Source organism: Tenrec ecaudatus, chromosome 1 (genome assembly GCF_050624435.1).
Source record: "Tenrec ecaudatus isolate mTenEca1 chromosome 1, mTenEca1.hap1, whole genome shotgun sequence".
NCBI lineage: Eukaryota > Metazoa > Chordata > Mammalia > Afrosoricida > Tenrecidae > Tenrec > Tenrec ecaudatus.
In genome coordinates, this window is record NC_134530.1 from 103,133,919 (window position 1) to 103,151,222 (window position 17,304).

Genomic DNA, 17,304 nt, shown 5'->3' on the forward strand with positions numbered 1-17,304 from the left:
AGAGATTAATATATTATTATAATCCATAATTCAATTATATCAAGAATAATTGTACAATTACTCCTCTCATTGTTTTATTTTCCTCTTGAACTCCTTGATATAAGTTCTCCTTTATCCCCTCCATCCCCCACCCTATCACACCCTGAACCTTCAGTGTATTATATATTAATAGTATTGTATATATTTTAATTAATTAATTTTGTCCTTAACCAGCACCATCCCATGAATCCATTCTCCTTGAAGTCTGATGTTCATTCCCTTTGAGTGGCGTTATACAGTCATGAATGTTGCCCCCAGCCCTTCCTGTTTTCCCAGGAAGTCAATCCTCCCCATATTGTTTCTGAGAGCATCCTCTAGCATTTCATGCATTGAAAGATATTGGTTGTCCCTGTGTGCGTACACAGGACTAGCAAGATTAGTGAGGTAAAACCAGGGCCATAGCATAGGAAGAGGGAATTTTAAAAAGCTAGAGGATAGCTGTGTTTCATCAGGGCTACACTAACCTGGATATATCATCCCTTCCCTGGGCCCTTCTGTCAGGGACTGTCCAATTGTCTTACAGAGGGCTTTGGGTCTCCACCTTGCCTGTGTTCCTTCACGTCAGTTTAATGCCTTATGTTTTAGGCATTTATTAGATCCAAGAACTCTTTTATTAATCCTGCATTCCAAAGAATTCTTTTTTCCCTTACTCTTTTATTGCTTTACATTTTATACCTCACTTCATTATTCATTGTGGGTTAATTTTGCACATGGTATCTATACATGGTGTGAGACTTAAGTCTTCCCCACACCCCATGTCTATGGTTTTTTAATTATTCCTGCACCATTTATTGAAAAGCCTATATTTTTCCATTGAATTGCTTTTCTACTTTTGTTCAATTAAGTTGGATTTATTTGTATGAATCTATTTTAAAGTTTTCTGTTTTGTTCTATTAAGCTGCATATTCAGTGTTCAGCCAATGTACACAGTCTTGATATACATAACCCATTTCTATTCAGTTTATTACAACTCATAGCTACCCAATAAGGCAGAGCGGAATCACTTCATAACAGTTGCAAGGCTTTAATATTTATCATATCAAACTGCAATATATTTTATACCATGAAGTGGCTGGTGGGTTTGAAGCACCAGCCTTCCAATTACCAGCCAAGTCTTAGAAACTTTGCCACTAGGTCACCTTCTCTCTATAAAATGTCCCCCCTGTGATTGTAAAATTTTTGCTATAATGTCTACTGTATTTAATATAAATATAGCCTTTCTTGCCTTCCATTGACTAATTTGTCTATGATGTATATTTTCCCACACTTTGGATTTCAGTCTTCAAATATTACATGAAGATAGTTTCAAACGAGTAACATATTTTGGGGTTGTATTTTAATTATACTTTGCCAAAAGCTATCTTTAAATTAATATGCCCTGACCCCAAGCAGTTAATGTAATTATTAAATTAGATCTTAAACCTCCATTTTATCTATCTATCTATTTATTTATTGGTGTCCTTTGTTCTCTATGAATTTAGTTTCTTTATTTTCTTATTCTTGCTTTTTTGTGGCTAAGTTGAACATTTTTTAAGATCCATTTGTATTTACCTACACTGATTATGACAGTGCATCCTTGTGTCAAGTCCTTGATGAGTTCTCTAGGCTTTACATTTTGTAAATCAAGTCCTGTGTTATAATAATTAAGGATTCCAAGGGGAAAACCAGTGAAATGATATAAGAAATATCAAAAGAAGATACACAGAATCACTGTACCAAATATTAAAATTCACATATTTTAAGAGCCAGCATATGTCCAAGAAACAAAGCGATTGAAGGAAGAAGTTTCACTGCCCCCAAATTATTATTTCAGGTATTGATAAAACACCAACTGAAATGTTCCAGCAGAAGGATGAGTGTTGGAGGCACACATTCATATTTTCCAACCCACGGAGGAAATCCATATTTGCCACCATCTGGAAAAAGTTGGACCCAACACTAGGTTAAGGAACAGTATCAGTGCTAAAACACATAAAGAGCATTTGGCTGGAGGTAAGTCAAGAAGGGTTCAGTAGTGCATCAACTGGGAGTTGCGAGAAGGTCAAGCTGGAGTCACAGGAAGCTGTTGAATGAGGGATGGCATTGCTCACATCAGATGGGTCTGGGATAAAACAGAGACTATCAGAAAGGGGTTTGTTTATGGTTGGCTGACTATTCAATGGCACTCAATTGGGAGGATCAAAATAAAGTACGGATAGCATTTTGAAGAATGGGAATTCCAGAGCATTCCATTGTGCGTATGCAGAAACAGTACATAGATCAAGAGGCAGAACAAGGGAATAGTGAGTGGCTTAAAATCAGGAATGATATCTTCCAGCTTGGATCCTTTCACCATACTGATTCAATCTATGTGTTGAGCAAATCATCTGAAAAGCTGAGAAGTATGAAGACAAGCATGGTACCAAGACTGCAGATGACATTTTGTCTGAAGAGCACTTGAAGCAGCTGCTAGCGGTGATCTAAGACTACTGCATTCAATGTAAATAAAACAAACATCTTCACCACTGGACCTATCAATGGATCATGATACATGGGGAAAATATTGAAATTTTAAGGATTTCATTTTACTTGGTAAAATGCCCATGGTATCAGAAGTTAAGAAACCAAGCAGCAAGCTACATATTATATTCAGAAAATCTGTTGCACAAGACCTATTTTAATTGTTAAAGAACAAAAATGTAACTTTGAGAATTAAGGTGAGCTGAATCCAAGACATGGTATTTGTTAATTGCTTCATATGCATGCAAAATCAAGACAATGCATAATAAGACACTTATAAAATTGATTCACTTATGTTATGGTTTTACAAACAATATTGAATTAATTGTGGACTTCCAGAAAAATGAAGTTAGTCTGTCTTAGAATAGGTTAGGTCAGAATATTCCTTGAAAAGGAGGATCACTAGAAATTAAATACTTTGGACATGTTATCAGGAGGAACCAGTCCCTGGAAAAGAACATAGCATTTAACAAAGTAGTAGCTCAAAGAAAAAAGAAGATTCTCAGTGAGACAGGTTGACACAGTAAATACAATAGTCTCAAAGACATAAGAAATTGTGAAAATAGCGCACTACATTGGTACTCTATTTGACAATTTGTAATACTGTGGTGGATTTTGTGTTGCTGTGATACTGAACACTGTTTCATTGTTAATTCAAATTCCAGCAGGGTCACTCAAAGTGAGCAGATTTCAGCAGAGCTTCCAGATTAAGAACAGACTACAAAGAAGGAATAGGTTTCCAGAGAAATTAGCCACTGGAAACCCTATGGATAACATCAAAACATTTTTTACTGAAAACCTAATGAACAGAAGTAGAATACTGTCAGAGATAATGCCAGAAGGTGAATACTTCAGGTCAGAGAGCATTTAAAATATGACTGCGGAGGAGCTGTCTTCTCAAAGCCAAGTGCACCATAAAGATGCAATTGGAGTAAAGCCTCCAGGATCTTCATTTGCTGATGTGGCACAACTCAGGCTGAAAAGAAGCAGCATCTCTATAAATGGATAATTACAACTTGGAATGGATGAAGTATGAATCTAGGAAAATTTGAAGTAAAAAATGGAATGGTTAAATGTAAATACTATAGTGAGCTGAAATGACTGGTATTTGCCATTTTAAATCAGAAAATCATAAAGTTTACTGTACTGGGAATTACACAATCAAGAGTAATCTGTCACATTCCCTGACAAAAAGAATACTTCAAGATGCATATTGAAGTTCAAAGCTGTCTAATATAGGATGTTTATCTTCCTTCAAGGAAATCCTATCAATACAATTATAATTCAAATGTTGCACCAACCACTAAAGCTAGCATTACAGAAATTGAAGAATTCAACCAACCCTTTCAGTTTGTAACTGGTTAACCATGCTATCAAGGTGCAGTGATAATCACTGGTGATCAAACTGTGAATGAATATTGGAAACAAAGAGGTAGAACCAATAATTGGAAAATATGGCCATGATTATAGAAACAAAGTTACAGATCACATGGTAACATTTTGAAGTCTAATTCTTTCTTTATTGCAAATTTTCAGCATAAGCAGCAACTAATTGTACACATGGACCTCACCAAATGGAATACACAGAAATCAAATTAAGTACATCCGTGCAAAAGGATGTAGAAGCTCAATATCAGCCAAAATTAGGCCAAGAGTTGACTGTGAACCAGATGACCAATTGCCCATATACAAGTTCAGGTTGAAGCTGAAGATAGCCAAGGCAAGTCCAGGAAAGCCAAAATATGGCTTTAAGTATACTGCACCTGTATTTAGAAACTATTTCAAAAACATTTGACACAATGAGCCACAGTGTCTGAAGAACAGATGATTTATGAGATGACATCAAGAATATGAAGAAACGAAAAGGGCATTAAAAAGACAGGGAAGAAAGAAAAGACTAAGGTGGACCTCAGAAGAGACTCTGAAACTAACTCTTGAAAGTTGACTATGTGGAGTGAACTTAATAACCATTTAAAATAAAACTTTAATCAGAAAATTTCAAAAGGCAGGCCAAGAAGACAAAGCAGATTATAATACTGAAGTGTGAAAATAATTGGAGTTAGAAATTCAGAATGAAGAATATGCTCAGCATTTCTCACGCTGAAAGAACTGAAGAAAAATTTCAAGTCTCAAGTAGAAAGATTCTCTAGGCAAAACAATGAAGACAGCAGGAAGCATCAAAAGTTGGAAAGAATGCACAGTCTCTGTACCTGAGATAACTGGTCAACATTCAACCGTTTCAAGGAGTAGCATATAATTAAGAACTGAAGCTAGAGAAGGAAGAAGTCAAAGCTGCGCTGAAAGCATTAGCCTAAAACGAGCCTCCTGGAATTGATGAGATGCCTATGGAGATGTTTCAACACGCTGATGAAGCACTGATGCTAAGAAATTGGAAAGTCGGCCACCCTGCCCAGCAACTGTAAGCTATTTGTGCCCATTTCAAAGAAAGACAATGCAACAGGATGTGAACGTTATCAACAATATCATCATTGGCATATACAACAAGATTTAGTTGAAGTACTACATCTTCAGGGAGCTACAAGAAATTCACGTCTGGTTTCAGAAAAGGACATGGCATGCAGGGTATCATTGTTGACATCCATTAGATCAACAACATTCTTTCTAATTTAATATTGTTCTTTGCCTCGTCCTACTGGATTTCATAAGGACAGGAGTTTTACAGGTAATGGCTAATAGCTTAATTCTCAAATATCAATGTGCTTAATTCTCAAATATCAATGTAGTCTTCACATATTTATTTGATGACTAAACTATGAATATAATCTATAAAATGTTTACCACAAAACTTTTAATGTCCATCATCAACTTTACCTGACATATTCTTCACTACCACTGCTCTCTGCCTATAAGAACCCTGCTCGGGTCATCTCTCACTCACAGAAACAGATCTTCCTATATTTATTGGTCTGAACTATTTCCCTCCATTAATTGACTGGTAAAAACTAGATTAATCCCCTTAAAAAACTTTCTCAATACCATTTATTTGTAGTGCTCCTACTATGAGAAAATAATTTTTCTACTCAAGTAATTTCAAAAGCTGTTCATTACACTAAGAAAGAAGTTGGGATCCTTAGGAATCCAAGTGCCTTATAAATACCCACTCCTTTAACAGCCCATTATTTCCTTATTTGAACATCAGCTATTTGCATTATATTTAAATAGGCAATTTATATTCCCACCTTTGATTATACCCTAATATATCTATATACATATATATACACTCTATATGTTTATAAATATAAATAGACACTCTGTGTGTGAGTGCACATTCACAGAGACCTTGTGCACAAAAGAGCGGAGCCCTGCTGGCTCCTGCGCTGTGCTCACTGTAGCAATTCTGCGTGAGCCCATTGTTGCAGCCTTTGTGCCAGCCCTGCAGCTGAGGTGCTTCCTTGTATGTGTTTTTTTTGCTGACCTTCTGGTTTATCAGATATGATGTCCATCATCAGGCACTCCTGATAATGTGTTCAAAGGACCTGCGATGAAGTCTCACCAGCCTAATCTCCAATGAGTGTTCTACTTGTACTTTTAAAAGAAGACTTAATAAGTATGCTTAAAGGATACACTTTTAAGGCTTATCTTCTCTGATTTTCAACCATATAGTACATGAAATTCTTACTAAAGCCCAGGATAAAATGGGGGGTGGGGCTCTGACATGCTGACTCCTAGCAATGGTACAGTGTGGGGTAGAACACCAGCCCCAGCCCAGTGAGTTTACAGGACTGTAACTGTTCATGTGAGTAGAAATCCCTGTCCTCCTGTCCGCCAGAGCTGCTGGTGGTTACAAACTGCTGACCTTGTGAATCACAGCCCAATGGGTAATCACTGTGCAACCAGGGATCATTCAGGAAAAAATACTCAGACTTAAATACTAAATCCCCTTTCTCTCTCCAACTATTTCTTGCTAGTTTTTACTATTATTACAAAATAATTAATAAAATTGTACACGTTTATAACATAGATATTTCCTAACTTCCTAATTCCAGTTTTCTAATGTGTAATCATTTACTGTTTACCCTTTTATATGTGAACACCACTGAGAATAATTTCTATCTGTCCTCAAATGTACACATGTATATATACACACATAAACATACATACTGATACACATGTACATACACACAAATATACATGAGGACCTTTAATAAACTTATGCAAAAGGGAAATTAAAAATAATTTAAAATTTCCATGATGTTTTAAAGCTTATAAACATTTCAATATAAATATTGTTGTACATAGCAGTTTTTACTTAATAGGCAAAGTTTTGCATTTTAACTCATATTATATTTTGACAAACATTCATTTGTCATGATGCATTCTTTTGGTAATTTTCCATCCACTGGATATTAAATGTTCCAATTACATTTTCCAATATTTTAAAAGTCAACATATAATTCAATATATCATCAAATTGTCAAAAATTGAATACTTTTATTCTTTTCCTGTAATAATCCATGAAGACATTGTAAAAATCAAATATTTCCTGAAGGAATAATAGAAATTCCAACCACAGGTATAAATGAGAGATACCATTGTTAATTAAAGTACATACACACATATATCCCCATTTCTTTGTTAATTGCTACTCACAGACCAAACATTTTTAAAGCAATGGACATACATGCTTCCTAAAAATAGTCTGATCTAAGGCTATTTCTAATGTGATCACTAGTATGATAGATGCTTATATAACTAATAAAATAATAATGAACTTAATTTAAATATGAAATTTAAATGATACAATATTACATGCATAAATTTAAAAAATAAAATGCTTAAATAATCAATTACCTTTCTCAGAGCAGGGCAGAAATTAAAGAAAAGCTGTTGGCTACATGTTCTGAATCTTTCAGGAAGATGCCAATTCTGAATTATTTCTTCATCAGAAATCACGTGATAATCTAATGCTTTAAGAGACCATATACTATTAACAAGCACATGTCTGTATCCTTTTTTCAGACTCACTGGACAATCAAACATAGTGAGGGCAGTGAGACGAGGGCAAGCTGACAATACACATATATTCTTTAACTTCGCAAACCCATTGTCATGGAGATAAAGGAGTTTTAGGTACTTCAATCCAATCCAAAATTTGGTTTCTGGTAAGGCTTTTATCTGAAACAGTATTAATATAACACTTTAAACTTTCTATGAAACTCTTGTAAACAGGTATCTAATAAGCATCAAAATGTATATTTTATCAAGTAACACAAATCTAATTCGAAAGCAAAGATAAGGACTTTTCCATCATTCAAATAAGAACTGGGAAAAATTATGACACAGTGAGCATTTAGAATAAATATTTATCACTAAAATACTGAAACATATAAACATGTACAAAGTCAAAAAAGTCTTTTATAAAGTGGTTATTCTTTAACATTTTAACATATTTCTAAAATAATTTTCTTACATAATTGAAAGGTCAAAAGCAAGCTTAACCAGACTATGAGTCATAATTGACTCAAGGGCAGTGAGTTTATGCATTTGTATGAGTAAAATATTGCCAATAATTACATTTGTTTATATATATTAATTTTGTTCAAATTTTTTCATTTTGTGGTTTGTTGATTTCTGTTTATATTTTAGATAAAAGATTTTTCTCAAAGAAGACCTATAGAGAGATAAGGTAATTTATCTCTTATGTATGTCATATATCAGAGAATTAGATAAACATTTGAAAATATCTGAAATAATTGCTACTTACCTGATTTCCATGGAGATCAAGTTTGATTAATTTTGAACAATTTGCAAGTGGATGTATATCTGTAATAAAATTGTTTGAGAAGATGCATACTCTAAGAGAGATACAGAATTGTAAATTTTCCATAGATTTTAGATGAAGGCCATTGAACTTCATAAAAACAAAGTCTTTTTGATCTTCTATCAAACTTTCAATGTAATGATTCCATTCTTCGTGGATGGTTAGCTCTTTTGTAATTGTTCCATGAAACATCTATGAAAGATGGAAAATGGCTTACAAAATTAAAAAAAAAATAAAACTAGCCTTTCTTAAACACAAAGAAAATTTCCATAAAATACTAAAAATAAAGAGATTGGAAAGTTTACATTTTTTATCTTATTTGCATAGCATCTTCTATCCCACAGCATCTTCAAAGCCTAACACTTGTATAACCACTAATTAAAGAGGTCTTACTTCCATCACCAATGAAACTAATCAGAGGGAGCAAAACTTTCTTCATATAGTGTGCAGTGGTACCTCAATTATTGTGTTCAATTCACTCCAAATCTCTTTTTTTTTGAACAACAGTAAATTCAAGAACTGAACATATTTTTTAATAAGAAATAAGGGAAAACAAGATCATTGGTTTTGAGGTTAAAAAATTACATTTATCAACTCAGGATGGAGACTTTTGGCCTTATTGCTTATCACTATCTCAGATATGCTATTACCATTGACTTGTTTCTGATTTTCCCAAATTAACAGTAATTTTTTAACCTCTTCAATGTTTGGGGTTCTTTGTTTCATGGTTAATGATTTTATACCTTTTGCTACCTTAGTCACTTTCATCACATTATTTTTTCCAACGTGTAGATAACGTCGACTTAGCCCCTGTTGTGTTAAGCTGCCAAACCAGACAAGCAGCAGCCTGATTCCGGTTTCCCGATGCCATCTATAACGCCATCACGGTTTTCACGCTTTCCTCTTAGCTTCACTGACGGCATCATTAACTTTCCTTGGAGCCTCTGCTACAACATTTTATGCAAATAAGTGGGGGGGGGCACCACAAATGATGACTGTTTCAATGTAGTAACACAAGCATGATATGTTGTCTGAGCACGAGTAGCACTCACACGGAGGCATCCACGCTTTGTGTAACCACAAGACACTGAGTGACTCACAGCCAGTACAGGATTTTTCAAGCCAGATTTTCAGATGGACTATCACGAAAAGCTATGAACACTGAGTAGAATTTTTGTAAAAAAAAAAAAAACTTTGCTATTTGGGTAGTGGAAAATTGGATCTTAGAGCTGTTTGATAACCAAGGTATCATAGTACTTAAGAAAACTTGAAACTGGTGTGGCAAAAAATGTCACCGCTAAGTAAGACAACTAAAACTGAACAAAACAAAACTATACTTGGCCTAGATAGAATGCTAATTTTGATAGAAAATACTGTTAAATAAAGGCATGCATGGAAGGATTATTCATAATGTATGGCAATGTCCACAGTGTATTCCATTATTTGTATTTCCAAAATAGGAAAAGCAATATTGTAATTCAGTTTAAAGACATGCTAATCTCAGAATAGTCTATAGCAAGAGTTTATGAAAGAACACATTTAGATGCATAAACCAGGACGTTTATTTATTAGAATTAGTTTTTTGAAGTCAGTAATTATTCTACAAGAAATCTGAAAAATAAGAGTAAGATACCAAACAATGTTTATTTTTCCCCTTTGTTTTTATGTCATCAACCAATGAAGGCTACAACAAAACCTTTGGCCAATTAACGCAGGCAATGGGACAGTATAGCTTCCGTTACCACACCAGTACACAAATTTACCATATGAATCTATTTTGTTTCAATGTATTTATTTCTCAAATTGATTATTTCATGTATAATATTTTGACCTGAGAATTCTTTATACAAGAGGGTACCCTAAAACACGCAACAAAGCTCCACTGGGCAAGCACCAAGCAACTCACTCTGAATTAGTACACACAAGAAAGTTGTCTGGGAAGGATCTCTTTGGTAAGAGTGAATTTGTTTGTAAAAGCAGTTTCGCTCAAACCTTGTTTCTCGTGATGGCTGATTTAAGAGGACAGCATACAGCTATGAAATTTTGTTTTCTGCTCAGGAAAAATGTCGTAGAAAGTGTTGATACTGAATACAGCTTACAAGGAGCACACTGTGGGAAAACCCCAAGTGTACGAGTGTTTTCCTTATTTCAGAAAAGGTAGCCTCCGTCAACTTCCTGAACAGATGAAAATGTCAACTCATAGTGCATTTGGGGCTTGTCCCACCAGTCAGACTGTTAATCAAGCTTTCTATTTGGAGGTTCTGAAAAGGTCTGATTTGTGGCAGACAGGGGACTGGTTTTTGCACCACAAGGCACCAGCTCACGCAGCCATGTCAGTGTGCCAGTCTTTGCCCAAAACCAACACGCCTCTCCTGCCTCACACCTGGATCCCCTGACCTCGCTCTAGGTGACTCTTTTTGGTTTGGTTTTGTTTCCACAAATGAAGAGGGACATGAAAGGACAGCAACTTGACAACATAGAAGAGGTGAATTTAAAAACAAGAGTGGTGCTGTCATTCATCCAAACAGATGAGTTTGAAAATTTTCCAAGAATGGAATCGCACAACTGACAAATGCATTAAGGGTAATAGAGAGTACTTTGAAAGTGATAAGGTTGTTTTCTAAAATCATTTAAATAAATAGCTTTGAAAAAAATAATCCAGGTTTTTGTTTTAGTGTTTTGGATACCCCCTCATAGATTTTTCTCTAGAGATTATGTTCAGAATTTCTCATTTTGAATCTAATATTTATTATTACTTTAAGTACTTAGCTAATAATATAGTTATGAAGAGCAGCAGGCATCCATCAGTAATAGAATTTTTAAATTAAATTATTTCTGTTTTAATTCTTTCTAGTAGGTGATCTGCTCCTATAAAAGTTTACAACCTCAGGTACCCTACATAGGATCACTGTGAGTCAAAACTGACTCCATGGCAGTAGGGCTTTTGTGTTGGTTTGGGTTTCACTGGTTTGGGCATTTCTGGGAAATCTAACAAGACATTTGGTACCAAGAGTGGCTTTAGAGCAGTGATTCTCAACTTGTGTGTCGTGACCCCTTTGGTGATCAAATGACACTTTCACAGGGGTCACCCAATTCATAACAGTAGCAAAATTACAGTTATGAAGTAGCAACGAAAATAATTCTATGGTTTGGGGTCACCACAACATGAGGAGGTGTATTACAGGGTTGCAGCAGTAGGGAGGTTAAGAACCACTGTTTTAGAGGGAAACAATTATAAGGATGAATTGTTAAAATAAATTCTAGTGTCCTATTATTTTTAAGGCACTGACAACTCTTCCTTCTTTAATAAACAAGACACTGTCAATGAGTAAAGTGGCAATATTAATATATAAAATATCACCACCAGTACATAAACTATTGGAGAGAAGCAAGACTCTAGGGGATTGTGTGTTTCATACCTTTCTGCATTTCTGAAAGGGGTGTATAAAATGCAGTTTGGTTAGTCCCACTTATAAGAGACAAATTGACAAATGAAAGAGACAACTGACCTGAGAGCTTCAGAGTCACAGTACAAGTGCGTCATAAAAGACTTCAAAGTATTCACTCGTGCCCGGAAATAAAACCCTATTTCTAGTACCAAAGTATATATTATTGAAAACAAACCCAGAATATCATCCTACGAACATCTGCATTATAACATCAACTGAATCTCCAAACTCAGATGGCATCTAGAGTTACATTGAAGATATTAATGGGGAAGAAATAGATTCCCAAACTTTGGATGAGGACAGAAAGTCCTTAAAGTCCACTGAATCACTTGCCAACAGCAACAACCCCACCCCCAATCTGAAGCTACTACTTAATCGTTATCTGTTAACCCATGATCAATACAGCCCATATTTGATAAGATTAATGCAACTGTCCCTGCTTGCATGGTACCTAGAACGTCATCTGGAGAATTGCCTAAGGCAGATGCCACTCAAGACATTGCTAAATGTTTCCAGAAAACACTCTAACTACCCATTATCGCTCTTAGACCTCTAAACAGACTTAAGTCCCAGTAAGCCCCAAAAGATGAAGTGCAATTTGTAACTAATGAAGATGTGTGCTATATTCCAAATGAATTGCTTGCTCGTTCTAATATGCACAAAGGGAAATCTGGAGTATATGTGTTGGTTTGTCTTAAGAGTGTGGAATAATGTAATGGTGCAAGGAGCATTAAGGTAAATCAGTCTGAGTTTATTGACATGAGTTCACTACACACAGATTTTTTCATTCAGTGCTTCAGCTTGAGAGGTGAGGAAAGATCTATTAGCTTATGTGGTTGGCTCAATGAAGTACGACTTACATAATGCCCAACAGTAAATCAAGTTGGCATGTCATACCTGCCTTTTTATGTTACCGAATGTGTTCCCAAGGTTTAGGTAAACTGACGTGTTAGAGTGGGTGGTATAGTGGTTACATAATGAGCTGCTGCACTGCAAGTTTGGCAGTTTAAAACCACCAGCCACACCATGAGAGAAAGATGAGGCTTTCTCCTCCCATAGAGTTGTCGTCTCAGAAATCCATAGGGCCAGCTCTACCTAACCTACAGCGTTGCCATGAGTCAGGAAGACCTCGACGGCAGCGAGTCTGGTTTGGTTAAGTGGACATAAAGTACCTAGAAGACATACCTTTAACACAGTGGTGAAGAAGAAATTTGTGAAGAGTGCTGTGATTGTTATTCGATGCGAGTCAGATTTGACATCCGGAACGACTCTAATTCAATTAGGACACATGGCTATGAAGGGTCCGATGGGAACTTGCTGTGGTAGGGGTAAAGTGTCAGCAGTTTATGGACAGAGGCAAAGCGGGTGTGGTTACCATCATGAACAGCAGACTCTAAGTAGTAATCACAATAGTCTGAGTCATATACATTTATGTTGTTGACTACTCAGGAGGGATGTCCCTAGGAATGGAACTGCACTGAATACTTATTTGATGTGTACAAACAGAAGAATTCATTTTTTATGTAAAATGGAGAGCAGTCTAACTTGAATCACTGAAAACACAGAGATAGTGCCTCAGTCAATTGCAGTCTTGAGCTAGTTTTACAGTGCCTCACTCCTTTAAACGAAGAGAAGGCGAGACTCCTTGCAGGAAGGGTCCCATTACACAGTCAAGAGATTTTACTGTTAGTCTTTCTGAAAGCGTTTGCAAAAGGACTGATCGTCTTTCAGATAGTCATTGGAGAAAGGGAAACAAGCAGACTTTTCTGAATTGACACCACTTATAGTGGCTGTAAACCATTTTGAAGGTCCATCAGTAAGAGCAGCGCCACAGGAAGGTCAAATCACTATGTCTCACAGTAGGTCCAGACCCATCCTACAGTGATCTCTCCAGTTCCATAATGCAAATTTAGAATATATGGACTCAGTAATTGACAGACCCCATGCTGGGTCTCTGACATGTGGGATGAGAGATATTATGACAGGAAAAGCTATTGAGAAACAATTAGAACTGCCACTACTTAGAAAAATTGTAAACCAAAGGCAAGATCATATTCTTGGAGATATTTAAAAGACAAGTGCAAGGATGTGAAAGAGGCAGAAGTAGTGATTCCCAGTACATTTTCATTTAACTTGCATATTTGGCTTATGAAAAAAAGGCATGTGGATCTTAGAGAATTAGATGTACTGTGGTAAACTTCAATTATAGCTGCTTCTCTAAATATAGCTTCCTTGCTTAAACAAATTAATAATTCTCTTGCTACCTGGTATGCAGCTATTGAGCTAGTCAATTCCGTTTTTTCAATTCTAGAGTCAGAGGATCACCAGAAGCAGTTTGCCCTGAGGAGGCATAGCAAACAGTTCAGTTTCACCACCCAAACTCAGGGTCCATCAGTCCTCCAGGACTATGCCACAGTGTGGTCCTCGGGACCTTTATCACCTTTCTCCTCCCCAAAATGCCATACTGGTCTAGTGCACTGAGGACATTCTGCTACTTGGACCCGTAATGAAAAGGCATCAATGTCTCTAGACTCATTTGTAAAAAACAACAACAACAAAAACATCTGCATGTTAGAGGGTGGAACATTAACCAGACAAAAATTCAAGCACTTTCCTCCTCAGTACAGTGTCTACAAGTCTACTACTTTGAGTTGTGTTGCCATATTCCTACAGAAGTGAAAGGTAAGGTATTGCATATTCCCCTCGCACAACTAAAAAGGTGGAGCAAAGTCTGATGGACCTTTTTGGATTGTGAACACAAAGCTCCCCTCTGTGGTAGTTACAGAACTTAATGTCAACTAGAAAATATATAATAGTATAGAGCTGGTATTCAACCTGTCAATCAGGTCACAGTCTGATGGCGAATCCTTGTGGGCATGGCCATCACATAAGGAGGGTCCTAGAACCTACTCGCCCCACTCTCTCTCTGCCTTCACCTTCCTGCTGGCTGACCCTGAGGGCAGCCAGAGCCCTGGAGATGTGTCCACTGTCAGTGCACCATGAGACTTTGCACCCACCGGCCAGTGATTTTCCTGAATTCTGCATTATTGCATGTGGTTTTGTATGTCTGAGGAGGGCCTTATGGACTAGTCTGGGCCTTATGGACTTGAGTTGGACCCGGCTGAAATGTTCTCTCAATATACGATTACTTTTTGATATAAAGTTCTTTCTTGCATATATATGAGTTTCACTGTATTTGATTTTCTAGTTAACCTAGCCTAACACACCCTCTTTGGGTGGGCTACTCCAGCCGATTTACCAAGTCACCTGAAAAGCTGCCAGTTTTGAACAGGGGCCAGAATAAAAGTATAGTTTCCAAGCTACCATGCAAGTCACTCTTCCATTGGTCCATAGGATCCAGCTGATCCATTGGTGCTTGAAGTGGCCATGGCAGATAGAGATGCAGTTTGGAGATTTGGGCAGGTTTTTATTAATTAAGCACATTGAAGTTATTTAGGATTTGGGGGAAAAACCATGCCACTCTCTACAGATAACTACTCTGCTTTGGAGAAACAGCTTTTGGTTTGTTACTTGATGGAAGCCTAACCATGGCCCACCAATTACCATGTGTCTGAGCTGCCCGCCATGAACTAGATGTTGTTTGACACACGGTATGCACAAGAGCACTCCAGCATTCAATGGAAGGACTATCTGTGAGCTTGGCTTGAACAGAACTGGAAGGTACAAGGACGTTGCATGAGGAAGTCACCGAAATGCCCATGATTTCTGATCTTGTCACTTTACCTTCCCTCTCCTTGTCTGCACCTGCTGCATCTTCAGGTGTTCCTTACAATCAGCTGAGGAGAAAACTCGTGCTTGATTTAGACATAGATTTGGTGATAATAGATGCACCAATCAAGCATGGACCCTGGGATTTCTCGAAAGGAGCGTGTGGAAGGGAAATCCCCCAATGGTCGGAATTTGGAATCGTTCACGTGACTGTGCATTTTGCTTGGAAGAAGAAATGGCCAGATGTGGGACTCTACACTGACTAATGGACTGTGACCCATGGTTTGGAAGGAGTATGAATGAAAATTTAATGACAAGAGATGTGAAGAAGACCTAGATTACAGACTTCTCTGAGTGATCAAAAAAGTGAAGATGTTTATATCTCATGTAAATAATGAGGTAACCAGAGTTGCCTCTACAGAGAAGGATTTTAACATCCAATTCAAAGGGATGACACATTCTGTGGACAACAGAAATACTCCTTCCCCAGTCACTCCTCTCATTACGAGTCCTAGTGGCAAAGACAAGGGGCATAAGGATATGGACTCAGCAATATGGACTTCCACTCAGCAAAGACGAGCTGGCTATTGCCACGGTTGTATCCCTGATCTGCTAGCAGTGGAGAGCAGCACTGAGTCTTCATAAGACCTTTCCTTGGGTTGATCAAACAGAAATCTTGTGGCAGGTTGATTCAAATAGACTACTTCCATTATAAAAAAGGGTAATCTTTTGTTCTTACGGGTATAGACATTTATTCTGGATAAAAATTTTCCTTCCCTGCATGCACTGCTTTTGCCAATACCATCCATGAATTTACAGAATACTTTATGCACCATTATGATATTCCATAAATATTGTCTTAGATGAAATAAGGCAATTCTCAGCAACTAAAGTACAGCAATGGGCCTACGCTCAGGAAAACCACTGGCCATATCACGTCCCCCTCCCCCTATCATACTGAAGCAGCTGGCTTGATAGAATAGTGGAGTGAGTCTTTCCAAAGACACAATTATGATGGCAGCTAGGTGGCAATGCCTGCAGAGTTAGGGAAGTATTCTTCAAGAGGCTTTCTTTGCTCTAAACTAGAATCCATTATATGGATTATATTGTATCTTCAATGGCCAGGAGTCAAGGGGTAGAAAGGAGAGTTGCACTGGGTTACAGAATATTTGCTTCCTCTCCCTGTGATATTATGTTCTTTGGGTCTCCATATATTAATACCAACAGAAGGAACACTCTTACCCAAGACACCACATTGATTCCATTGAACTGGAAATTAAAAATGCCTCACTCACCCACCCCTCCTGTCACATTAGGGTCCTGATACCTATGGAATAACAGAAAAAGAAAGAAAATACTATATCGGAGGTCGGATTGATCCTGATTACCAAGGAGGAATCAGATTGATATTACTTAATGAGTGGAAACCATGTCTGGAATTCCTTAGGGTGTCTTTTAGCATTACAATGCCTTGTGGTTAAAATCAACGATACACCACAGCAATCTAATTTTGACAGGAATGCTGATGGCCCAAATAATTAAGGAATGAAGGACTGAGTCACACCACCAGGCAAAGAATCTTGACCAGCTGAAGTGCTTGCTGAGGACAAAGAAAATATAGATGGGTGGTGGAAGAAGTGGATTCCAAATAACAGCCACAACGACATAGTGGAAGAAATGAGGACTGTAGTTGTTATGAGTATCTCCTCCTTTTATGTATGTAATATTTTTATTTGATAATAAGGCTACTGTACTTTCTACTGTACAAGTTAGTTGCATCATGTTTAGTACAAGAATGACTTTTAA

General features: G+C 37.0%; 1 protein-coding gene across 1 annotated transcript in view; it reads right to left on the minus strand.

Annotated features, from left to right (window-relative positions):
- The window catches only part of LRRIQ3 (leucine rich repeats and IQ motif containing 3), a 210,910-nt gene that overhangs the window by 163,787 nt on the left and 29,819 nt on the right, over positions 1–17,304 (minus strand). Inside the window, exons 4-5 of the mRNA XM_075540081.1 lie at positions 8,264–8,512; positions 7,351–7,674 (exon numbers count right to left, since the gene is read on the minus strand). Coding sequence (XP_075396196.1) covers positions 7,351–7,674; positions 8,264–8,512 — 573 coding nt within the window. The remainder of the gene's footprint in view (positions 1–7,350; positions 7,675–8,263; positions 8,513–17,304) is intronic.